The 26,496-nt window shown below is 46.6% G+C and overlaps 1 protein-coding gene across 1 annotated transcript in view; it reads left to right on the top strand.

The window, feature by feature from the left end:
- ABCC11 (ATP binding cassette subfamily C member 11) overlaps positions 1–26,496 on the top strand; it is a 91,738-nt gene that overhangs the window by 32,332 nt on the left and 32,910 nt on the right. The window contains exons 12-19 of the mRNA XM_053582118.1: positions 8,409–8,480; positions 10,310–10,434; positions 12,375–12,447; positions 15,919–16,122; positions 19,002–19,139; positions 19,215–19,311; positions 20,999–21,088; positions 24,336–24,439. Of these exons, the coding sequence (XP_053438093.1) occupies positions 8,409–8,480; positions 10,310–10,434; positions 12,375–12,447; positions 15,919–16,122; positions 19,002–19,139; positions 19,215–19,311; positions 20,999–21,088; positions 24,336–24,439 (903 nt within the window). The remainder of the gene's footprint in view (positions 1–8,408; positions 8,481–10,309; positions 10,435–12,374; positions 12,448–15,918; positions 16,123–19,001; positions 19,140–19,214; positions 19,312–20,998; positions 21,089–24,335; positions 24,440–26,496) is intronic.

Below are 26,496 nucleotides of genomic sequence, written 5' to 3'. Positions count from 1 at the left end.
AGTCTTTTAGTCGAATCTTCAGAATTTTCTAGATATAAAATCGTATCATCAGCAAAGAGCTGACTTGAGTCAGTCATATTTATTTATTGACTTGAGTTTGTTGAACTATCCTTGCATCCTGAGGATAAAACACACTTGACTGTAGTATAATGTTGGTGCCCGCTGTGGCCACGCCAGCACTCCCAGAATGAACCTGCTGGGGCGCCGATTGAAAGTACAAAGCTTGCAAGAGGTGGAGTCCCCATAGGTGCAGGAGAGCCGAGCCACCGAGTAACCTCCTTGTGGCTGCAGGAACGCCCCCAGCTACATCCACAGCAGCTATTTATTGAAACACTATACAACAGGTGTGGGGGAGCTCCATGTACAGGACTACGTGCTTAAGCATCGCTAGGTCCTCTTTCCCAGGGCTGGACTCCCACCCTGCTGCACTACAAATGTTCAAAGTCCAACACCTGCTTGCTAATAAGCAACTGATCTTATCTTGTTAGAGCATGACGTTGCTTGAGGCTTATCTCCAGGCTGCAAAACATCTCTGTGCCAGCTAGGAGATTGTCCAATTCCCAGGGCCTCCCTCAAGAACTGGTGACCATTCCTATAAGCCTGGTGCTCAGTCTTCTACAGCATAACATCTTTTCTAATGTGCTGTTGAATTTGGCTTGCTAGCATTTTGTTGAAGATTTTTGGATCTATGTTCAGCAGGGAAATTTGGTCTGTTGTTTTCCTTTTTTGTTGCATCCTTTCCTGGTTTAGTATCAGGATGATACTGGCTTCATACAATGAATTAGGAAGGGTTACCTCCTTCTTGATCTTTTCGAAAAGTTTCAGTAAGCTTGTTCTGCTTCATATATCTGATACAGTTCAGCTGTGAATCTGTCTGGTCTTGGGCTTTTTTTGTTGTTGCTGTGGTTCAGAGATTTTTATATTTATAATTTATATTTTAAATTATAGATTTTTATATTTTTACGACTCATTATTGATCTGTTCAGGATTTCTATTTATTCCTTATTCAAGCTTAGGAATTTGCAGATTTCCAGAAATTTATGTATCTATGCTAGGATTTGTAGTTACATAGAGCTGTTTATAGTAGTCTTAGATGGTCTGTAATGTTTCTATGGTATTGGCTGTAATGGTTCCTTTTTCATTTCTGACTGAGCTTAGTTGAATCTTCTCTTACCTTTTGGCTAATCTAGCTATTGGTCTATTACTTTTGTTTATCTTGTCAAATAACAGACTACTTATTTTGTTGCACCTTTGAATTTTTTTTCTGGTCTCGATTTTGTTTAGTTCTTCTGTGATCTTTGTTATTTCTTCTCTCTGTTTGCTTTGGGCTTGGTTTGTTCAAATTTTTCTAGTTCCTCAAGGTGTGACAGTAGGTTGTTAATTTGTGAACTTTCAGTCTTTTTGATGTAGGCATTTAAGACTATAAATTTTCCTCTTAACTCTATTTTCTTCATGTCTCAGAGGTTTTAATATGCTTTGTCACTATATTCATTTGTATTATAATTTCCACTTGATTTCATCATTGATCCCCAAATCATTCAGGAGACAGTCATTTAATTTTTCCGTATTTGTATAGATCTGAGAGTTCTGTGGGAATTGATTTTTAGTTTTATTCCACTGTGGTTTGAGAAGATACTTGATATGATTCTTATTTTTTAAATTTATTGAAACTTATTTTGTATCCTAGACATATGGTCTATCTTAGAAAATGTTCCATACACTGTTGAAAAGAACATATATTCTGCAGTTACAGGGAAGAATGTTGTGTTAATATCGGTTACGTCCATTTGTTTTAGAGTCCAGTTTAAGTCCAGTGTTTCTTTGTTCATTTTCTGCCTCTGTGATCTTTCTAGTGCTGTCAGTGGGGTCCTGAAGTTACCTATTATTGGTGTGTTGTGGCTTGTTTTCTTAGGTCTATTAATATTTGTTTTATGAGGCTTGGCGCCTGTAGCTCAGTGGCTAGGGCACTAGCCACATACACCAGGGCTGGCGGGTTCAAACCCAGCCCAGGCCTGCCAAACAACAATGACAACTACAACAAAAAAATAGCTGGGCATTGTGGCAGATGCCTGTAGTCCCAGCTACTAGGGAGGCTGAGGTAAGAGAATCGCTTATGCCCAAGAGTTTGAGGTTGCTGTGAACTGTGACACCACAGTACTCTACTGAGGGCAACATAATGAGACACTGTTTCAAAAAAAAATTTTTTTTATGAATCTGAGTGCTCCAATTGAGTCCATATATATTGAAGATTGTTAAATCTTCTGGTTGAATTTATTCCTTTATCATTATTTATGAGCTTTTTCTTTTTATTTTCTTTTTTTTGTTGTTGGGTGGAGGGGGACAGAGCCTCAAGCTATTGCCCTGGGTATAGTGCTGTCGCAGCACAGCTCACAACAACCTCCAACTCCTGGGCTTAAGTGATTCTCTTGCCTCAGCCTCCCAAATAGCTGGGACTATAGGTGCCTGCCACAACACCTGGCTATTTTTTGGTTGCAGTTGTCATTGTTGTTTGGCAGGACCAGACTGGATTTGAACCCGCCAGCTCTGGTGTATGTGGCTGGCACCTTAGTCGCTTGAGCTACAGGCACCGAGCCAGCTTTGTTTTTTCCTATTGCTGTTGATTTAGGTCTGTTTTATCTGGTTTAACTAGTCTTGCTCACTTTTGGTTTCTATTTGGGTGGAATATTTTTCCCAACTCTTCACCTTGAGTCTATAAAAGCCTGTAACTGAGCCTCTTATAGGCAACCAATGTTTCAGTTCTCCTTTTTTAAATCCATTCTGCCAATATATATCTTCTAAGTGGGGCATTAGTCCATTTATATTCAAAGGTAAAAGGGATATGTGAGGTTTTATTCCTGTCATATATAATTGTAACCTAATTGTTGTGCATTCTTGGTTGTATGATTATTTTATAAGACCTGTGATTTTTACCATTTCATGTGTTTTTGTGATAACAAGTAATGACCTTTTGTTTCAATGTTTACAGTTACCTCGAGCATTTCTTGTAGAGCCAGTCTAGTGGTGACAAATTCCCTTAGCATTTGTTTGTCTGGGAAAGATTTATTTCTCCTTCATTTGTGAAGCTTAGTTTAGCAAGATACAACTTCAGGGATGACAGTTCTTTGCTTTGAAAATATTGAAAATATCATCCCAATCTCTACTGATTTGTAAGTGTCCGGCTGGGAAGTCTGCTGCTGGTCTGATGTGCTTTACTCTGAAGGTGATTTGATGTTTTTGTCTTGCTACTCTTTTTTTTTGAGACAGAGCCTCAAGCTGTCACCCTGGGTAGAGTGCTGTGGCATCACAGCTCACAGCAACCTCCAACTCCTGGGCTCAAGTGATTCCCCTGCCTCCACCTCCTAAGTAGCTGGGACTACAGGTGCCTGCCACAATGCCTAACTAATTTTTGGTTGCAGCCATCATTGTTATTTGGTGGGCCCTGGGCTGGATTCGAACCCGCCAGCTCAGGTGTATGTGGCTGGAGCCTTAGCTGCTTGAGCCACAGGCGCTGCCTGGTCTTGCTTCTCTTAAAATCTTTTCTTTCACATTGACTTTAGATGGTCTTGTGACCATATGCCTTGGTGAAGACCTTCATGAAAGGTATCTTCCTGCTGTTTGCTGAGCCTCTTGTATCTGGTTGCCTAAAACTCTTGCAAGACTAGGGAAGTTTTCCTCAAGGATTCCTTCAAAAATATTTCTCACACTTCTTATTTCTTCATCTTATCTCTCCTAGGCTTGGACACTTTTTATAACCCCGTCTTTCTTGAAAGCTTTTTTGGTATTTTTTTTATATTTCAAAATAATTTATTTCATTCTTCTAAGATTTTATGCATATTTTACCATGTATACATTAGTACTGAGTACATATATATAACTTAGAAATAAATATACACATATACCACTTATAGATGGAACCTACAATCAAAATGCATTTGAGGAACCCTACTTAAATGAACAATCCCTAAAGTAGAATTTCCTTAAGAATGCTGAGCTTCAAAAGGACAAATATTGTGATTGCACTTATATAAAGTATCTAGACTTGGCAAATTCATGGAGACAGAAAGTAGATTAGACATTACCAGGGGAGGAGAGAATGGGGAATTATTGTTTAATGGGTACAGAATTTCTGTGTGGGGTGATGAAAACGTTCTGGATATAGTGGTGATAGTTGTACAACATTATGAATGTACTTAATGCCACTGAATTTTACACTTAAAATAGTAAATTTTAATATTACCACAATAAAAAAATTCTAAGCCAAGCATGGTTGTTAGTACCTATAGTCCTAGCTACTCAGGAGGCTAAGACAAGATGATCACTTGAGGCCAGGACAAGATGATCACTCAAGACCAGCCCGGGTGATATAATGAGATCCATCTGTAAAAACAATTTAAAATTAAAAATAAAACCACAAGCACATCCCCACCCCCACCTTCTCCGAGTAAAACACTAAACTCACTCACTCTGTTCAAATTAAATGCCTACTGAACAATTTTTGATACAGAAGCTTGTTTCCTTGATTGTCTTAAAGATAATTATCCTGACCAGTAGCTCTCCCATTATAAATTAATAAATTAAGTGTCTTGTTAGTGTTATGGGGACATCTCCTCTGCATAGATTACAAGTGAGTTTGTGAACTTAAGAGCCAAGCAAGGTATGAAACTCTGTGAAATTCTGCCTCAAGTAAAGAAATGATTTCCATTTGTCGAATCTCTTGAATGCAAACAAATTCCTAATTGCTCTATAGCTGTTTTTTTTTAATTACTAAAGAATACAGGTATTAGTAAAGAACAGTCTTTATCCTCAGGAAGTGTAACCTTTTTTAAAAATTATTTTTTGTCTCCCCAGCTTCTAAAGTCATACACATATACCACTTTGGTATATCTGCCTCTTCAATTAGCTTTGTTCATTTTTTAAGAAATATATATATACATATATATATATATATTTACTTTTGTCTGATTGGATTAATTTGAAAGACCTGTCTTCAAGCTATAAAATTCTTTCTTCCATTTGGTGGGTTCTATTGCTTGATCTTTCAATAGCATCTTATAATTCCTTCCATGGATCTTTCATTATCAAAAGTTTTATTTGTTTTTAAATCTATGTCTTTAGTAATATATCCTGACTTGTTTTTCTGGTTTCTCTGTGTTGGTTTTCAACTGTCTGGATCTCCTCGAGTTTCCTTACAATCCATACTTTGAATTGTTTATATGTCATTTCAGAATTTTCATTTCGGTTGGGATCCATTGCTAGAGAGCGAGTGTGACCCTCTGGGGATGGTGAAATGTCCGTCTTCTCATACTATTGGAGCTCTTACATGGGCTTCTGCTCTTCCAGAGAAGCTGTCGCTTCTTATTTCTGAGTTTGCTTTCTAATGGGCATGTGCTGGATCTTGTGTTGTATCAGCGTGAGTTCCCTGCTCAACCCCGGAAGGGAGGACTAAGCTGTCTGGGGCTGGACCACCATGCTCGCCCACAGACGCCCCAGTGATGAGTGCAGGCTCCAGCACTGACAGGGGGGCAGGGGAGCTCATCGCACCGGGAGGGGGCACCACGCCATCTCTGTATCTTACCCTGGCAGAGTTGTGGTCTGCTTCCCGATCATGCTTCTGTCCTGGGGCTGTGACTTTCAGTCCAGTCAGATGCTCTCATCTATCTCCAGGCCACAGTGTCACTGAGAGCCGTGGGTAGCACCTGTCCCACAACTCTCTGCCTAAATGGTCTCAGGGCAGAACATCTTCTCATACTCCAAGCAGGCAGCCCTGCGGCTAACCTGTTCTCATCAGCAGTGGAGAGAGGGTGGGGCCCTGTGTTTTGGTGCATGTGGGTGGGCACCAGCTATGGTATTTCTGGCAATGTGGGTCACTCCAACCTGAGGCCCCTGGGAAGTATTCAGGCACCAGTGGTGGTAGACTAGGTTAGGTAATTCCCAATCCCTAGGTCCCTGGATGGTGTGCTCAAGTCCAAGGGCAGGGGGCCCCAGGCTGGGACTGGGCTGATGAACTTAATTTCAGCCCCCTTGGATTCTGGTGCTAGGGAAGGGAGGGCTGTTTCCTTGGTCACCAGTGGGATGCTCAAGCAGGGCCAGGGAAGGAGAGCTTTGGGACTACCCCCTGGGAGAGTGGCCCCTTGCAGCCGGAGTGGTGGAGACAGGCAGCTGCCAGGGTCTCAGGACACAGCATGGGGCATGCAGGAGACAGATGGCTCTGTGAGCTGAGCTCCCAGAATGGTGCTGCCTCTGTAGCTGGAATGCTGAGGCAGGGGCCGGGCAGGAGTGCTGAGGGGCTCCTCCATGGAGATAGGCAGCTGTCGGGTGTGGGGGGCACTCACAGCAGCAGTCTCTCTGTGAGGGACCCTTGATTCTTCACTTCCTCTCTGGCTTAGCAGCAGTGGTGGGGCAAACCTTTGGGGCCTGGGCTTACAGAATGGCACTGGGCTGTGGCTGGAGCACCAGAGGATTGGCAGCTGTGCCTCAGGCTTGTCCCCAGGAAGGTGGGCTCCTCCTGGTGGAGGCAGGCAGCCGTGGGGCATGCAGCTGCCCCACAGCCTGTCATAAACTGTGGCTGTGATATCTGTCCTTGGGGTGCACGGCAGTGCCCAGCCTGCTTGTTCCCTCTGTGGTCTGTGGCTGTGGCAGTGGCAGGAAGGGTGGAAGCCCCAGAGCAAGACAGAGACCGCTAGAGGGTCAGGTCTCTGAATTGTGCTGAATTGCAGCTGCTCAGGGCTGAAAAGCCTGTGGGATGGCACGGAGTCCAAGGCATGCCTCTGTGCTGCTCCTCCCATCAGTCTGGGGGCCACAGGGGCTCTCCAGCGGTAGGACCTTAGAAGTCCCTGGCAGGAGTGTGGAAACTCGAGGATCTGTCATACTTTCCCCATGTCAGTATTAATATAAATAATAGCTATAAAATAAACATAGACATTAATCTATATCTAAAAATAAATATATAAAAATAGATAATCTCTAACAATATTATGTTAATGCAGCGGATATGTAATGTCTACTATCTCTTATCTATTCACATTTCTCTGCTTTTCTTCCCTGGTGATCATCTCTAGACCCATGGCTTTGAATTCTGTCTCTATGCTGTTATCTCTGGCCTTGAGTCTTCTCCAGGATCCAGACCCAACTGCCTACTGATTATCTCTCCTAAGCGCCCCGCAAGCATTTCAAAACAAATGAAGTCTGGACTGTCAGTCTCTCCTACTGCTTTCCCAAATCTTCTTCATCTCGGGAGGTGGTACTGTCATCCTTCTGGTGGCCAAGGCCCTGGACGTCAAACTTGACCTTTTCCCCTCTCTCCAATCCAGTGAGCCAGCGAGACCCAGCTCCACTCCACCCCTCCTCCCCTCCCTCCAATCCAGTGAGCCAGCAAGGCCCATCAGCTCCACTCCCACCTCTGTTCTGAACCAACGCCTTTCATCACAGCCCCCTCTACTGCTCTAGCCCCAGCCCCATCATGCTATTCCCAGAACCTCCTTATTAATGTCTGTTTCTGCTTTTGCCTTCTTATAATGCACTGCCATGCAGGAGTCAGAGGCAGTGACTCTGACTCCTTTTAAAAACACAAGCCAATTTGAGAACTGTCATGGTCAAACCCTTCAGTGACTTCTGAGTTCCCAGGATTCCTCTGAATAGCTACTTGTACCTCTGATCTCTTCTTCCATCTGCTTCGTCCTCACCAGCTTCACCTGACTTCTCACAGCTTTTGGCTGCCAACCTGGTCCTGGCTCCAGGACCTTTGCACTTCCCCTTCCCACATCCCAGAACACTCCCACTCCAGGTCTTCCTGTGCCTGGCTCTTTCTTGGCCTTTAGTCTGGGCTCTAAAGAAGCCTTCCTTGGCCAGCACATCTAAAATTGCCCACTCTGTCATAGGAGCTGATCTTGCTTTACATACTTCACTTATTACCATCTGATTTTATTTATGTCTTTATGTATTTTTTTCTTTGTCTGCCTCCACTAGAGTATAAGCTCAATGAGAGTTTTTTTCTTGACACATAGGAGAAATTCAAATCACTATTTGATGGACAAATGATGAACGAATGGATAAATGCATGCATAGATTCTGTGGTGCTCATTTCTTTATCCCCATTTGACAGATGGAAACACTAAGGCTCAGAGAGGCCCCAGTGACTACAGAGCTGACTATAGATGCTACCTGGAATTTAGGCTTCTTGCAGTTCTCTTCTCTGCCACTCCCAGGCAATTCCCTTCCTCTCAGCGTACCCCATTCTCTTCACACAGAGGACTCGAGGCTCCCCTTGAGCTTTGCTTGCCTGAGGAGTCCTGGGTTATATATGATTTATTGTTTTCCCTGTGTCAATCTGTGTTAGAAAGTCGACCCATTCTGGGCAAGTGGGAAGGTCATGCTGCCCCAACGCCTGTCTGTCCCTCTTGGCTTTGCAGGGGACGATGTTAGGCATCTGTGGCAACACAGGGAGTGGCAAGAGCAGCCTGTTGTCAGCCATCCTGGGGGAGGTAAGTGACTCGTGACACATGTACGACCCTGACAGGCAGTCCGGGCGTGGCCGAGCTGCTCCAGGAAGGCTCCCTACCGCTATGTTCCTCACTGGCGCCTGAGCAAATGGGATTTTTTTTTTTTTTTGAGACGGAGTCTCACTATGTGGCCCTCAGTAGAGTACCGTGGCATCACAGCTCACAGCAACCTCAAACTCCTGGGCTCAAGTGATCCTCTTGCCTCAGCCTCCCAAGTAGCTGGAACTACAAGTGCTTAACACAATGCCCAGCTATTTTTCAGAGACGGGGTCTCACTCTTGCTCAGACTGGTCTTGGACTCATGAACTCAGGCAATCCACCCACCTTGGGCCTCCCAAGTGCTGGGATTATAGTTGTGAGCCACCACGCCTGGACGCAAGTGGGATTTTTGTAAATTGAAAATAGCTATGCATGCGCCAGTGCGGGAGGTGAGATACCAAGGTGCTCCCTCTTCCGTGGCACTTTCTCCCCCAGAGGCAGGAGAAGGTGGGCCAGCTGCCTCTTAGGGTAGCTAGAGATCCACGCTCACCTGTTCTCCGTGATGATGCAAGTGTCTCCAAGTTAATATGGTAGAGAAAATCATTTTATGAAGCCAAACTCATACTGTTGAGGAATGGGACAACCTGCAGAGCAAAATGTTTTGGGGCGAAACGGGGAGAAGGAAGAAGGGGTGGGGAAGGAGGAGCAGTCTTACACCACCAGTGGAACTACCTTGTTTCCCCAAAAACAAGACATCCTCTGAAAATAAGACCTACTTACAGGAAAGATAAGACTTCCCCTGAAAATAAGACCTGCGCATTTTTGGGAGCACACCTTAAAATAAGACACTGTCTTATTTTTGGGGAAACAGGGTGCCCTTGCCCTTGAGATTTGAAGCCCCCAATTCCATCTCCTGTAAACGTGTTTGAGGTCTGCTTTGTCTGTAGCCATGGAGACATGTGGCTCACATACCCCTTCTCCAGTTTCAAAAAAAAAACTCCAGACCCATTTCTGCAAATCCTTTGGAGTGGCATTGCACATCTCACGCCTGTTGCTGTGTTCGTGGCCACCTCCCTGTGGGGCCCCTCACCAGCCCACGCCCCGCCCCCTGGGGCTTCTCTCCCTTCCTCCTTCCTTTGCCATTGTCAACCCTTCGCTTCCCACACTGTTGGGACAACTAACAGTTTCCCTTCCTTTATTCGGCTATTCCCTGGCTCCTCCCAAACAGCCAACCTGGAAGGTCACGTTAGGAGCAGTCAGGTGGAGAGCACCTTCTCCGTGCCCCACAGGTGATGGCCTTTCTCTAGCTTCTTTGCAACTGGTGAGAAGAAAGACTCCATTTTAAAATTTAGTGAAAATTACTTAAGAACAAAGCAGGTCCTATTTTAAGAGCTTTCTGTTTTTTTCCTTCAACCCTGATAACAAACCCATGAAGAAGGCCCACTCCCTGTGACTCGTTTATAAATGAGTAAATGAGGTGCCGAGAGGGGACTTGCCTAAGGTCACACAGCAGGTAAGAGGTGAGCCAGGGTTGAAACCCATGTCCACCCTCGTCAGAGAGCTGTCCTACACCACACCGGCATTGCCCAGCAGCTTCTGTACGAGGCCACTTTTCTATGTGGCCAGTGGTTTGTCAGTTTCCTCTGCAAATGAGTCAGTCACATTTGTATCCAATAAAGAGAAACAAAGTGATGCCACATTAAAGTCCCTTTTACACAGGAGAGCCTCAGGGTCTCAGAGAACAGGGGACCCTGAGCAGTGTGGCCACTGCCCCAGGCAGGGTGCATGCCCTGGCTTGCCCTGGTCCTGAGGCTAGACTCTTCCTGCTACAGATGCACTTGATCGAGGGCTCAGTGGGAGTGCACGGAACCCTGGCCTACGTCCCCCAGCAAGCCTGGATCATCCGGGGTAGTGTCCGGGACAACATTCTCATGGGAAGCCAGTATGATAAGGCCCGGTAAGCTTCAGGGAGGGCAGGGAAGAGTACAGGTATGTGGCTGGTTTGGGGAGGGACCTCCACCTGCTGGGAATAATTCGACAACTGCTTACGCTTTTTGTGTGCTCACTTATATGCATCCCCATATTTCCTCCTCACTGTGAAAGAAAGATTATTCTATTCATTTTCCAGGTGATTCAGTTCAGGCTCCAAGAGATTAAATAATTTGGCTCAAGTCACACAGTCGCTATGATCTGAAAGAGCCAGAATTTGAACCCAGTTGCTTTCAGAAACTTCACACTTAACTATTAGGTTAATTTGTTCAAAACAGTCAGTTACTCTCTCCTCTTTCAAAAATGTTATGTTAAAACTTCATCAGAGACTCAGGGCCCATAGCACAGTGGTTACGGTGCCAACCACGTGCACTGAGGCTGGAGGGTTCGAACCCAGCTGGGGCCAACTACAACCAAAAAATAGCTGGGCGTTGTGGCCGACGCCTGTGGTCCCAGCTACTGGAAGGCTGAGGAAAGAGAATCGCGTAAGCCCAGGAGTTTGAGGTTGCTGTGAGCTATGATGCCACGGCACTCTACTGAGGGCAACATACTGAGACCCTGTCTCAAACAAATAAAAAAATAAAAAACTTCATCAGAATTAAATCCTGCAGTGTAGAGGAAGTGAGTTTAGACTCACGGCCTACTGGACCTGCCATGTCCCATCAGTGTCTCTCCTTTCCTTCCCCCAGAATCCTGGGGTTAAACTGCTTAAAAAATGCATCTGGGTGTCATGAGTGAAGCTCATTCAATGGAGCAGCCATGAGGACTGCCCAGAACGCTACACCCGTGCTTCAAACCTGGATATGGACTCTGACCTACTTTGGCTGTTTGCTTGATTTTGCAATCTGCCCCTAGTAACAGCTCAGGGTAGTGTAGATCTGTAGGTGCATAAACAGGCCATCTCCAACTGGTCATCCTGGGAGCACCTCTCAATCATGTCCGATACCAACTTGTGAGCCCCCTGTTGGCCTAGCCCCATCTTCCTGGCTTCCAAACTGATGGTTCAGTTTAGCGGTGTCACCCAGACTGTGCACCCCAGCAAGCCTGACACCGCTGTGGTACTGTCCACTCTAATTGGTCACCAGCCCAGGATAAGTCTGTCTCCTAAATATCTTCTGTATTTCTCTCTTCTCCATGTGCTGCTAGTTCCCGTCTGTGATTTCTTGTTTGAACAGTTCCTATGCCCCTGCCCTTGGGTCCCTGTCCCTAATCTATCGGTCATTTCCACCTTGCGAACTGTCTCCAGGGTGATCATCCTGAAATGTGGCTCTCATCTTGCCGTCATTGTCCCCTAAGACTGATACAACTCACAGAGCAGTTTTGAAACATTGAAAATAAAACCGTCCCTTTGACTCAGCAAATCCATCGCTAGGTATTTCAGGTGGAGCTTTTCACCCACGAAGACAGAGACTCATAAACAAGAACGTTCCCATGGCATTGCTCATAGGAGCACAAAAGCAGAAACAACGCAGGTGTGCAACGTTAGAGCACTGGTTAGATAACGTGTGGGGCAGCCTCAGACTGGAGGACTGTAGTGCCAGTAAGTGATAGGACCCGTGTGGGCTGCACACACCCATGCATGGAGAGACTGCGTCCGAACAAATAGGTAAGAAACTAATAAATAGTGCTTGCTGGAAGGAAAGCAACTGAGGGTCAAAGATGAGAAGGATATTTGCTTTTCACTATATCTTTTGGTTCTGTTCAATTATTTATAGAGAGCACTAGTTTAAAAGAAATGAAAGAAGGAAGGAAATTTTAGAAAGCCTCCAGTTTACCATGAAACACAAAATCACATCCAGTTTCTTACCATGGAATTCAAGACATTTTTCCCTTCAGCACTTGGGAAGGGTGGCGGGCTGGAGGGCCAGAGGGCTGGCCACCTGTCCCCTGAGCTTCCATCCTCTGTAGGTACCTGCAGGTGCTCAGGTGCTGCTCCCTGACTCGGGACCTGGAACTTCTGCCCTTTGGAGACATGACAGAGGTGAGCAGGAGGCTGGCATGCCGGCTCTGTGGTGAGGTTGGTGCCTGGTAGCTCAGGCTGCCTCCCTGGGAGGGGAGAGGAGAGACCCTCCTTCCTGCCTAGGGGAGCTGCCTTCCCCAGCATTCCCTGCAGCTGCTTCTTCACTGTCAAGAACAGAGCCTCCCCCCACCCCCGCCCCTGGGAAGTTGGGGCTCGCTTTGCAGGGGAGCTGGAGAAGAAAAGGTTATCTCAAACCACATAGACCCTGTGAAGATGAGGAACCATTTGCGTCTCTCCACCCTGTCCACCTACTCTGTCCCACTCTGGGCAGCAGTTTCTTTGCCAGTGGGAACATCAGTCCTCACCCCACAGGGGCAATTTGATTTTTGACTATAACAATTTCCTGATAATTCTCTGTCTTACACTGCAGCCATTTTTAATCTGCCTAAGACTCCCCACCCAAAATAAAAGTAGTATTGTTACCTTGGTTTTAATCCTCTAATAATAGTTCAGTCTGTTGAACACTTACTACATGCAAGGTGCTGTCCAAGCAACGTGAATGCAGGGCCACAGATGAGCCTCAGAACCTCAGGAGGGAAGTCCTTGGTTACCCTTCTTTTAAAGCTGGGTCTATAAATCCTTGGGGACAGAGAGCTCAATTCTCTGATTTAGGGTTGTTCCTTTAATAGAAGAATAAGGTCTCATCTGTAAAATGGAATAAATAAGAGTGCTGACTTGATCAGGTTGCTTTAAGGTTTAAATGAGTTAATAATACACAGTGCTTTTTAATACTTTCATAAAATAAAATTGGTTAACTAATATGTGCTAGCTTTGAACATGAAGAATGTTTCAAATGGAAGACTCTTTGCATGATTTTCTCAGTAAAAGGAAATTGTGAAGTAGGGTATAATTAGATTTTTCCATTTGTTGGTTGTTAATTTTGGATAAAGACTTAGCTAATTATCTACTTTGCCTTAAAATGTATGAAGTGCAAGAAACCCAGTAAAAACTCTCAGGTGAAACTCTAGTTAAGTGCCGGCCACAATACTTGGCTAGTTTTTAGAGATGTGGTCTGGCTCTTGGCTCAGGCTGTTCTCCAACTCCTGAGCTCCAGCAATCCACCCGCTTTGGCCTCCCAGAGTGCTAGGGTTATAGGCATGAGCCACTGGGCCTGGCCTCATCTTCATATTTGAATGACGGTTTTGCTGGACACAATATTCTTGAGTGACATCTCTCTCCTTCTCTTCCCTTCCCTTCTTTCTTTCTTTCCTTTCCCTTTCCTCCCTCCCTCCCTTTCTGCCTTCCTTTTTTCTTTATTTTTCCTTTCTTTTCCTTCTTCCTTCCTTCCTTCCCACCTCCCCTCCCCTCTCTCCCACTTTTCTTCCTTTCTCTTTCCCCCTCCCCTCCCCTCCTCTCCCCTCCTCTCCTCTCCTCTCCTCTTCTCTTCTCTCTTTCTCTTTCTCTCCCTTGAGCACTTTGAAAATGCTGTTCTACTCACCCCTGACCTGTATGATTTCTGCTGAGAAGCCTATTCCAGACGAATTTAAGCCCCTTTATGTGTTACTTGCTCATCTCTCACTTCTTTTGGCACCTTCTCTTTGTCCTTGACATTTAACATTTTCATTATTTCACACCTTTGGGTAGTCTTTCCTTGGCTGAATCTGTCTGGTATTCTTTTTTTTTTTTAAGTTAGTTTTTTTTTTAAATTAAGTTTATTTATTTTTGTATTTTTTTGTTGTTGCAGTTTGGCCAGGGCTGGGTTTGAACTCGCCACCCTCGGTATATGGGGCCAGCACCCTACTCTCCGAGCCACAGGCACCACCCTCTGTCTGGTATTCTAAGACCTTCCTACTTGTGGATATTCGTATCTTTATTAAGCTTTGGAAATTTTTCTGTTTTTAATTTTTGAATAAAACTTTCTACCCCTTGCTTTTGCTCAGCTTCCCTTGAAAACCTGTAATTCTTAGATTTGGTCTTCGAGGTAATTTTATGTGTCTTGTAAGAAGCATTCATTCCTTTCTGTTCTTTTTGTTTCCTTCTGACTGTGTATTTCCAAATAGCTGAACTTCAAGCTTGCTGATTTGAGCTCTGAGTTGTTGCTGGTGTAGATCTTGGCATTGCTTGTTTGTTTTTTGCAGATCTTGGCATTGGATATTTGTTTTTCATTTTATGTGTTGAGGGGAGTGAATTCAGCTTGTCTCTGTGCTGCCATTTTGGAACCATAATTTCTCAGAATCTTTATTTGAAGATCAGTGAGCAGGTTTTGGATTATGAATAGAATTAAATGTAATTATGAGGGTTAATAAGTCCAAAATTAGCAGGGCTAGAAGTTCCAGCAAGAGTTGATGTTGCAGTCTGAAGGCAGAATTGCTCTAAAGTGCTTTTATTAGTTTATAGCATAGAGGAGGTGCTGGCTATTATTATTACTGTGTAGAGTACAGTAGGAATTTAGTAATTCTTAAATGAACTCATGAAGAAATGAATGGGAAACTGGGCTCTGGCCAGGTCATTTGCTTGTTCTGGCCACGTGGTGGTGACTTGGGGGTAGACCAGTGGCACATGGTCTTTTTGCCACCCTTAAAACTCTGCTGCTTCTCTACAGAGACTTCAAGAATTCATGGCAGAACAGGGACTAGCACTTAGACTTCAGCTCCTGTGTGCTCAGAGCTCGCCTGAGAGATGGGCCGGCTGTCTAGAAAACTAGTTCTGTGAGGGGAATCAAACATGCTCAGTCACTCAGGTCAAACCTTCCAGCCTCAGAACATCAGGCGCCGTGAGAGCACCAGGGCAGCCCTGCCAGCCGTGCATCTGTGTCTGCCAAACAGTCACACACAGGCCAAGTGGCCTTGAATGATCACCAACCCCGGCTGATGGGCCTGAAAGTTGACCAGTGCAGTCAACGGAAATTTAAAATCTGAGTAAGATGTAAGATGCTACTGTTTCTTGGGAATGATTGATTTATTTTACTGTCTAAAGTTTTACTAGTTTGATATGCCTCCTGATAAGTTGAAAGCTTTTGAAAAATGATATCTAATTAAGTTATAAAATTTTTAGTTGAAAATCAGTTTCTTTTTTTTTTTTAAAGTTTATTTATTTTGAGACAGAGTCTCACTATGTCGCCCTGGGTAGAGTGCTCTGGCGTCACAGCTCACAGCAACCTCAAACTCTTGGGCTTAAGATCAGGCTCTTTTTTTTTTTTTTTTTTGCAATTTTCGGCCGGGGTCAGGTTTGAACTCGCCACCTCCGGTATGTGGGGCTGGCGCCCTACTCCTTGAGCCACAGGTGCCACCAGAAAATCAGTTTCTTCATTCCCTACTAAGCAAATTTTGAAAAATATTTTTGAAGTGCTGGGGGCGCCATATCACCCAGGGGCCTAGAATATGTGCGTATTTTGGTCTGCGCTAATAGGTATAGTCCGTCACATCTGCCCACCCATCTGAGCACATCTGGCTGTGCTCTGTGCTCACGGTGACTTTTGCTGCCTGTCTGTAGATTGGGGAGCGGGGTATCAACCTCTCTGGAGGGCAGAAGCAGAGGATCAGCATGGCCCGTGCTGTCTACTCTGACCGTCAGCTCTACTTACTGGACGACCCCCTCTCAGCAGTGGATGTCAACGTGGGAAAGCACATCTTTGAGGAGTGCATTAAGAAGATGCTCAAGGAGAAGACAGTTGTCCTGGTGACCCATCAGCTGCAGGTGACCATCCCTGTAGGGCTCTGGATGTGAGTGATGAACAGCACAGATATTCAAGGACCTGCCATTTAATTTAATTTATTTCTTTATTTTGAGACAGAGTCTCACTTTGTCACCCTCGGTAGAGTGCCGTGACATCATAGCTCATAGCAACCTCAAACTCTAGGGCTCAAGTGATCCTCTTGCCTCAGCCTCCCAAGTAGCAGGGACTACAGGCACCTGCCATAGTGGCTGGCTAGTTTTAGAGATGAGGTCTCGTTGTGGCTCAGGCTGGCCACGCCTGGTCACACCTGGTCCCTAACTCCTGAGTTCAGGGAATCCACCCACTTCAGCCTCCCGGAGTGCTAAGATCAAAGGCATGAGATGCCGTAAGGGCCTGCCATTTTAGAGTCATTCAATAACAACCTCATGGCAGCTGTCCCTTCATCTTAGGCTAGATTCCCCCAACCTTGGGGAGGGTTGTAAAGAATTTGGATTTCTTCTGCTTTCCACATGGAGAAGACAGGCTAGTCAGAGATTTCTGTGGTCAGTAAAATTTAAAACCAAATTCTGAAGTTTCCTTTATCTTCAAAATTTTATGAGTAGACCCCTGCTTTTCTTTTCCTTTTTCTTTCTTTCCTTTTCTTTGGACCTCTGCTTTTCAAAAAGGAAAACAGGCTGGGTGCAGTGGCTCACAGCTGTAATCCCAGCTCTCTGGGAGGCCAAAATGGGTGGATTGCTTGAGCTCAGGAGTTCGAGACCAGCCTGAGCAACAGCAAGACCCCATCTCTACTAAAAATAGAAAAAGCTAACTGGGCATTGTGGCGGGTGTCTGCAGTCCCAGTGACTTGGGGGGCTGAAGCAAGAGGATCACTTGAGCCCAAGAGTTTGAGGTTGCCGTGAGCTGTTAGGTCACAGCACTCAACCCAGGGCAACAGAGTAAGACTCTGTCTGTCTCAAAAAAACAAAACAATCCCTTAGAGAAGAAGAATTCTCCAATTCTTCCATTTGTAAATTAAGAGCCACCTCAGAGTGTTTTCTTCCTGACAACAGCCACGGTGCAATGGCTGTCTGTGGCTCTGCTTCCGATGGGTCATTTTCCACACTCTTTTCACATACGGCACCAGCCTCAAGACCTTATTGTTATTTTTCTCTCCTTTCTTCTGTTTCTTCTTCTTTTGACTCCTTATTTTTGTCTTACTATTTTGGTAATTTTTTATTTTTATTTATTTTTATTTTTTGAGACAGAGTCTCACTTTGTCACCCTGAGTAGAGTGCTGTGGTGTTATAGTTCACAACAACCTCAAACTCTTAAGCTCAAGTGATTCTCTTGCCTCAGCCTCCTGAGTAGCTGGGACTGTAGGTGCCCACCGCAATGCCTGGTTATTTTCAGAGTTGGGGTCTTGCTCTGGCTCAGGCTGGTCTTGAAACTGAGAGCTCAGACAATCTACCTGCCTTGGCCTCCCAGAGTGCTGGGATTACAGGCATGAGCCCCCGCACCTGGCTATTTTGGTAATTTTTGGCATAAAATATTTAAAATCTGAAAAAGGTTCAGAAAATAATTAATGAAGTCTCATGTATCTACCACCCGGATTAAACAGTAAACATTGATTCCCCTGGCAGGTTGTGTTCCGTTTCCCCCTGCTGTCCTCGCCTTGTTGTTCATTGTTTCCAGGCTCATCTCTGAACCTTCACAGCAGGTCCATGAATCTCTAGACATCTTTACATCTCGGATAAATTTCCATCTGCACTTTTCTCTGGGACAGAGATTCTGAATCTTTTGCATATTTTAATCTTCATACAATTGATATTTTACTTTTCGTGTCCTTCAGTAATTTCCTTTTTACACTCAACATTATGTTTTTTGAGATTTTTTGTGTCGGTACATGCTATTTTATTTAATTTTCACTGGTATAATATTCCAATATCTAAATATATTGAAATGTACTTCTCTAGAATGAACATTTGCTCCCCACTTCTTACTTTTACAAAAATGCTTCACTGTACATCCTTTGTATCTTTGTACACACTTTTTTTTTTTTTTTGTAGAGACAGAGTCTCACTGTACCGCCCTCCGGTAGAGTGCCGTGGCGTCACATGGCTCACAGCAACCTCTAACTCTTGGGCTTACGTGATTCTCTTGCCTCAGCCTCCCGAGCAGCTGGGACTACAGGCGCCCGCCACAACGCCCAGCTATTTCTTTTGTTGTTGCAGTTTGGCCGGGGCTGGGTTTGAACCCACCACCCTTGGCATATGGGGCCGGCGCCCTACTCACTGAGCCACAGGTGCCTCCCCTTTGTACATACTTTTAAGAGTTTTTTTAGGGTAGAGTTTTAGGAATTAAATCATTGACTCATAATTCTTTAAAAATTTTCCTTGCTACTAAATACACACATATCAAATTGTTTTCCAAAGCAGTTGTACCAATCTACAATCCTGCCAACATTTTATGAGATTCCCCTTTATCTAAACTCATCATCAGGGCAGCGCCCATAGCTCAGTGGGTAGGGCACTGGCCACATACACTGAAGTTGGCAGGTTTGAGCCTGGCCTGAGCCTGCTGAACAACAATGACAACTGCAACAAAAAAATAGCCAGGTGTTGTGGCAGGTGCCTGTATGCCCAGCAACTATGGAGGCTGAGACAAGAGCATTGCTTAAACCCAAGAGTTTGAGGTTGCCGTGAGCTGTGATGCCACAGCACTCTACCGAGGGCGACATAATGAGACTCTGTCTCAAAAAAATAAATAAATAAAAATAAAAATAAACATCATCATTAACGCATTTGCCAATGTAGTGGTATGATATTTTATTATGATTTCAATTTGTATTTTCCTGATGAATACTAAAGTTGAATATTTTTCCATATGTTTACTGAAGACCTTATTTCTTCTGACTGTCCAGTATTTAGAGCTTTGTGACCAGATCATTTTGCTAGAAGATGGGAAAATCTGTGAAAATGGAACTCAAAGTGAGTTAATGCAGAAAAAGGGTCAATATGCCCAATTCTTCCAGAAGATGTTCCCAGAAGAAGCAACACAGGTGATTTGCACTCCACCCCCGTCACGCCCCACGGGCAGAACAACCCTGCACTAACCCCACGCGCTCTCTCTCCAGGACACACTGCAGGACATGGCAAAGATAGCCAAGAAGTCACAGGCAGAAGGTCAGGCTCAGGCCACCTCCCAGGAAGAGTCTCTCAGAGAAAATGCTGGTAATGATGTGGGAAGCAAGTTGAGAATTTCTGCTCACCTGCCTGAGTCTTCCAGAGGTCCTGGTATTTCTTTTTGGACTCCAAGATGGGCCATGTCCCTCCCTGTCTGAGATCCTCAACATTCCTGTATGCAGGTTACAGATCTAAGTAGTCCAGGGCCAGGGGTGAGGACTGCAGTGGTTAGGAGGCCTGAAAGATCCAGATGGGGGTGTTGTTGGCAAAGCAACTGAGGGTGTGGATCAGAGGCAGGAAGGGGGGTGCCTCTGAATCTGAGTGGTGCAGACCTATGACTCGGCGAGGCATCTGGACATTTCACTCATTGCCCATTAACAAAGAGTAAACGTGGAGAGCAAAGGTGCTAGGAATCAGGAATGACCTGGGCTCAGCCCCTGACACCAGAAGCTCAGGGCCTTGCTATGTTCTGAAGCAGGGTAGCAGAAGAGAAAGACCTCCATTTTCGAGTAAGACAGTTCTGGACTTGAATCCCATCTCTGCTGCTTACAAAGCTGTGTGACCTTGCCCAAATAACTTAACCTTTCTGAAGCCTCATTTGCAAAAGTAGAGATAGGGTCACACAGCAGTTGATAGAGGAGGCAGCCTTGCAGAATTATAGTAAAGATTAGATGAGGTCAGGTGCAGGTAAATGACACAGGGGAGGCCCCCATGTTCCTCAGAGTCCTTTTGAAGAAAACCTATTCAGAAAGTTTCCATCCTAATGCAATTTCCCTCTGTGCTCTTCCCCAGGAAATATCAGGGTATTGTTAGTAGAAGAAGGGACAATGTCTGGCAGGAGTGACAAAGGTTGACCACTGTGCTGGTGGCTGTTTTTATTGCCATTGGAAGCATCTATTAGTATGTCCGGGTCTTTGGGCCAAGCTCAAGCCCAAAGCCTGGGCTTGTGCCCAGCTGTTTTGTATGTTGTCTCAGAAGTGTGTTGTGGCGGAGCATCTTGGCAACCATCTAGGCCTGCCATTTTTTAGAGGAGGAAACAGAGAGGTTAGTGACTTGCCTGAGGTTGCACAGTATCATGGTGGCGATTCTGGAACCCAGGTTCCCTGGTCCCAGGTCATGGCTTTTTCATTCTCTGCTGCTGCCTCCCTCAGACACCAACTATGTGGGAACCCTAGGCCCTCCAAAATTTATTGAATGGCCAGGTGCAGTTACTCACAGCTATAATCCTAGCACTCTGGGAGGCCAAAGCAGGTAGATTGCCTGAGTTCACAGGTTTGAGACCAGTGTGAGCCAGAGTGAGACCTCATCTCTAAAAGTAGCTGGGCATCTGTAGTCCCAGCTACTTGGGAGGCTGAGGCAAGAGAATCGCTTGAGCTCGGGAGTTGGAGGTTGCTGTGAGCTGTGATACCACAGCACTCTACCCAGGGCGACAAAGTGAGACTCTGTCTCTAAAGGAAAAAAAAGAAAAAGAAAATTAGTAAAATTTATTGAATGGTCAGTCCTGGACCCCCTTTCCAAGCTCTGGATCCAGATCAAAGGTTATCTCCAGCAGAGTCTTCCATGGAAAACCTGCTGGTGGGGGCCAGACTTTGGTGGGGCACTGAAGCTAGAAGATAAAAAGCTGAAAAAGTATCGAAGCTGAAGGCAGAAGGAACTGCCATGATTCCTCTTGATCCGGGAAGGAGACCAGGTAATCGGAAGGCATACTATTTCCTCTTCTTTCATCCTGACCCAGTGCCAGAGCATCAGCTCACCCACAAGGAGGAGATGGAGGAAGGTTCCCTGAGCTGGAGCGTCTACCACCGCTACATCCAGGCAGCGGGAGGTACGGTCTGCCAGATATCCCGCCACCCTGGGGCTCTCTCAGAACAGCCCTGCCCCTGAACTGGGTCATTCTGGAACTTGTGAGGTCATGCGGAGTAGAGCAGTACCAAGGAGTCTGCCTTGTGCTGGCTTACCCTGCACAGACCCAAGCACACTGATCATGCAAGGGGGAGAGATAAGGACCACTGACTCAAATTAGAAGTTCAAAAAGGAGTCTTTTATTAACCATGGGGCTGTCTCAGCAAAGTCTAAGGCAGACTAAGTGAGAGAGAGTCGGGTTTTTCTAGTCTGAAAGTTGGCAAAGGGACAAACAGGTGGGCTGAAAGTTGGCAAAAGAAGCAAATAGCAAGCGTGGGGTAGGGGACCTTGCAATTTAGCAGATTAGCAGATGGGTAACGTAAGGATCATATCAAGCAGATCTGGCAATTAGCGAATAAGTGAAACAATTTGTCACAGCACTTAGCATGTTGTTAGCTTTCATCATGACAACAACTGAGCTTGTCAGCTCTCATCTTGTTTTGTTCCTGTCCGATCTAAAGGTGATGTACTTGGTATCATTTCATTTCCCTCTTTTTCCCCTTTCTCTTCCCCAGCCCCCTGGTCTTATGGGAGGGGTGGTGCGAGGCTGTCATGAGGCCGCCGGCATCCATCTCAATCACAGTAACTCTATCACCGAGTTATGTTTTCACATGCACTCATCATTTCAGGGATTTTCAAACTTTAGGCTCTGAGCAGTAGTGACTTGTGAAATCAACTGAGAGAGATCATGGGTGGCACTGAAAGATGATGAGATATATTGTCTTATTTCCCTTATGCGATACAGAAGTGAAATAGAATAAAACAGAAAATATCAGCAGGGTGGTGCCTGTGGCTCAAGGAGTAGGGCGCCGGTCCCATATGCCGGAGGTGGCGGGTTCAAACCCAGCCCCGGCCAAAAAAAAAACACACACACACACAAAAAATAAAATATCAGCAAATATTGAATGTGGTGATGTTGGCAGAACTTGTTCTGATGTATTTATATTAGGCGTGATTTAAAATATATTTCTTTTTTTTTTTTTGAGACAGAGTCTCACTTTGTCACCCTGGGTACAGTGCCATGGTGTCACAGCTCAGAGCAACTTCCAACTCCTGGGCTTAGGCGATTCTCTTGCCTAAACCTCCCGAGTAGCTGGGACTACAGGTACCCGCCACAATGCCCGGCTATTTTTTGTTGCAGTTTGGCCAGGGCCGGGTTCGAACCTGCCACCCTCGGCACATGGGGTGGGCACCCTACCCACTGAGCCACAGGCGCTGCCCTAAAATATATTTCTTAAGGCAGGCAGATGGTAGTTAGAAGTTCAAAGGTGCTGCTTCATTAAATGGAGATATTTCCATGTATATTTACTACATAGTGTAAACACAAAACCAAGTGCATGGTACTCGGCTTTTTGAGTAACTTAATAGATTTTTGAGAGTAAATTTGACTCCATCCAACCTTTTTTTTGAGACAGAGTTTCACTATGTTACTCTAGGTAGAGTGCTGTAGCATCACAGCTCACAGCAACCTCAAACTCTTGGGCGTAAGTGACTCTCTTGCCTCAGCCTCCCAAGTAGCTGGGACTATAGGTGCCCACCACAACGCCCAGCTATTTTTTGGTTGCAGTTGTTTAGCAGGGCTGGGCTGGGCTCAAACCCGCCAGCCTCCGTGTATGTGGTCAGTGCCCTACTCACTGAACTATGGGCACCGAGCTTCTATGCAACTTCTTACTCTTTGTTGCCTTTGGACACAGAAGTGTCCCCAACCCTCTGTAAGCTGTGTCTCCTCTGTCGCTGTCTGGGGGAGGATGAGGTAGGCTGTGGACAGGAGCTCACCATGCTCACTCCTTCCAGCATCATCTCCCTGCAGAGCATGACGAAGGGCCTGCCTGGGGGAGGAGAGCAGAAAATGCTTGGGAAATGGACAAATTGACCACGCAGGCAATTGATCTGTATTTACAAAGGACAGGCATGTACCAGGCACTGTGCCAAGCTGTGGAGGGGAGGTGGTATAAAGTCATCTAACAACCAACCCTAGAATCTGGCTGGAGACTTCAGACATCGCTTTCCCCAGATAGCAAGAGAGAGCTCTGTGCTCAGGGAATCTCAGATCTCATCCAAGAAGCATGACCCTTGAGGGATGTGTGGCCCTTGAAGGAAGAGTACAATTTTGGCAGACTATGGGCATGGGTAGGTGGGCAGAGTGCTGGGGCATGAGGCTGGGAGGAAAGCAGCCTTAGTTTTCCCATATTAGCCTTTTTAAATCCCAGGTCTTCTCCTTACTAGGTTTGTGACTTTGAGCAAGTTACTTTCCTTCTTTGAGATTCAGTTTCCTTATTGTTTGTACTACTACAACAAAATACCTGAGACTGGGTAGTTTATAAAGAGCAGACATTTGTTTTTCATAGCTCTGAAAGCTGAGAAGTCCAAGATCCGGGCAATAGCAGGGTCAGTGTCTGCTGAGGGCTCCACATCTGCTCCCAAGATGGTGTCTTGAACACTGCATCTTCTGTTCTCGGGAGAGGACAGATGTGTCCTGGAGGGGCAAAAGAGACAGAAAACAGGGAGGCAGGACTCTGGAGCATCTTTTGTAAGGGCACTAATCCCATTCATGAGGGCTCCACCCTCATAACTTAATCACCTTACAGGCGCCCCACCTTCTAATACCATCACCTTGGTAATTTGGTTTCAACATGAGAATTTTAAAGTGACACATACATTCAAACAACAGCACTTACATAACTGGGGATGGAAATCACTGCTTCAGCAGTAATGCATATATGCAGTACTCTTCCTGGCATAGGACATGCTAGTACACAGTATGTCCTGCACAAAAGGGGGCCCACTGGTCCTGCATAAGGGGGACTCACTTCCCTAGAATATGCTGTGTCACAGACGCTGGGCCAGGTGTTCGACACATTATCTCATAATCATCTTCAGCCCAGCCCTGTGGCTGGTGTGTCTGTCACCATCACACAGGTAAGGAAGTAAAACATCACTGATGCTTGGTACCTAGTCCAGTGTCACATAGCTTGGAGGTCGCATAGCCAGGATTTGAATCCAGGATTCTCTGACTTTGGAACCCAGCTCTTCCGAGTCCTCTAAGGTGTCCAAGGTGGACAAAGGTCAGGGATTTCCAAGGATCAGGGGCTGGGTGGCTGAGCAGCACTGTCAGCAGGTGCCTGGAGCCTTTGTGTGGGTCCTGGGCGTGACCTCCATCTCCCTCGCAGGGTACGTGGTCTCCTTCCTGGCCTTCCTTCTCTTGGTCATGTTTATCGCCCTGACGATCTTTGACTTCTGGTGGCTGAGCTACTGGCTGGAGCAGGGCTCAGGGGTGAGTACTCTGATGCAGGTGTGTTGTGGTTCTGTGGGCCTCAGTGCAGTGGGACTGGGAGGACCAGAGTGCTACCAGGGACCCTGGGACAAGCCCAGAGCTGGTTGGCAGTCAGTGTCCCAGAGATGACCATCTGGGAGTCAGGATGTGGGCAAGGGGGTTCACAGAATGGGTCTTGTTGGGTTAAAATTAACACATTTAGTCCCAAAACAGCTTCTACGAATCTTTAAATTCCACCCTAGTGACTTTCTCCTGTGACTCCCAACTCGTCTTCTCATACTGGTCTGTTTAAAATGTGCCCCTGCTACAGAGCTGGGAGCCATTGTGGCCACACTGTATTGGGTCATTTCATCAATCTTCCCAGCCACATTCAAGGCGGTTTCCCTGTCCCCATTTATCCACGAGGATCGTGGAGAGGATAAAGACCTTCCCTAGGCTATGAAGGAGCCAGAACTTGAACTTGGTGCCCCTGGTGCTGGGAGCTGTGCTTTTCCCACAGGGCTCCACTCAGGTGGCTTTTGAGGGGCCTGGTCAGGAGAACAGAAGCTGCCCTAAGTATTTAGAGTCCCAAGATCTAACACAGGGAATCCGAGGCTTCCACGGCAACTGGAAGGGAGGTGGCCGCCAGTCATGTCAGCAGCCAGCAGAACTGACTTGGGTGGTTCTTGGAAGGGTCCCTGGGAGACTCTGGCAAAGTTCACGGTAACTACGGGCAGGTGTGTGGGGCGCGGATTATGCCAGAGGCTCCCAGGGATCCTTCTGAGGACCCATAGTTGCTGCCAGAATACTGTGGATTCTCTTCTTCCACCCTTCAGGTTTCTTGTGAGTGCCTCTCCTTGGCAGAATCTAACCTGAAAACAAGGTGGCTTCTCCCTGCACGGCAGTGGGTAGTGTTAGGGGGCCTGCTGTTATAATGGACCCGAACCAGGGCAGGGCAAGCTGGCTGCTCCCTGCACGGCAGTGGGTAGTGTGGGGGGCCTGCTGCTACAGTGGACCTGACCCAGGGCAGGGCAAGCTGGCTGCTCCCTGCACGGCAGTGGGTAGTGTGGGGGGCCTGCTGCTACAGTGGACCTGACCCAGGGCAGGGCAAGCTGGCTTCTCCCTACTCAGGAGTGGGTAGTGTAGGGGGCCTGCTGCTATAGAGGACCTGACCCAGGGCAGGGCAAGCTGGCTGCTCCCTGCACGGCAGTGGGTAGTGTGGGGGGCCTGCTGCTACAGTGGACCTGACCCAGGGCAGGGCAAGCTGGCTTCTCCCTGCTCAGGAGTGGGTAGTGTAGGGGGCCTGCTGCTATAGAGGACCTGACCCAGGGCATGGCAAGCTGGCTTCTCCCTGCACGGCAGTGGGTAGTGTGGGGGGCCTGCTGCTACAGTGGACCTGACCCAGGGCATGGCAAGCTGGCTTCTCCCTGCATGGCAGTGGGTAGTGTAGGGGGCCTGCTGCTATAGCAGACCTGACCCAGGGCGGGGCAAGCTGGCTGCTCTCTGCACGGCAGTGGGTAGGGTAGGGGGCCTGCTGCTGAGTGGACCTGACCCAGGACAGGGAAAGCTGGCTTCTCCCTACTCAGCAGTGGGTAGTGTAGGGTGCCTACTGCTATAGTGGACCTGACCCGGGGCAGGGAAAGCTGGCTTCTCCCTGCACGGCAGTGGATGGGGTAGGGAGCCTGCTGCTATAGCAGACCTGACCCAGGGTGGGGCAAGCTGGCTGCTCTCTGCACGGCAGTGGGTAGTGTGGGGGGCCTGCTGCTGAGTGGACCTGACCCAGGGCATGGCAAGCTGGCTTCTCCCTACTCAGCAGTGGGTAGTGTAGGGCGCCTACTGCTATAGTATACCTGACCCGGGGCAGGGCAAGCTGGCCTCTCCATGCACAGCAGTGGGTAGGGTAGGGGGCCTGTTGCTGCAGTGGACCCGATCCAGGGCAGGGCTGGAGAGGGAGGAGAAGAGACAGTAATCAAAGCTCTCAGCAAGGAGGTCTTCACACAGTGTCACCTTCTACCAGCCACTGAGTCTTATGTGGCCACAGGGAGGATTTTCCTGCCTCTGAATTTCACCCTGGGCTC

The sequence above is a fragment of the Nycticebus coucang genome, chromosome 2, assembly GCF_027406575.1.
Source record: "Nycticebus coucang isolate mNycCou1 chromosome 2, mNycCou1.pri, whole genome shotgun sequence".
NCBI classification, from domain to species: Eukaryota; Metazoa; Chordata; class Mammalia; order Primates; family Lorisidae; genus Nycticebus; species Nycticebus coucang.
Note: the sequence above shows the minus strand (reverse complement) of the source record. Positions and strands in the feature narration are given on the sequence as shown.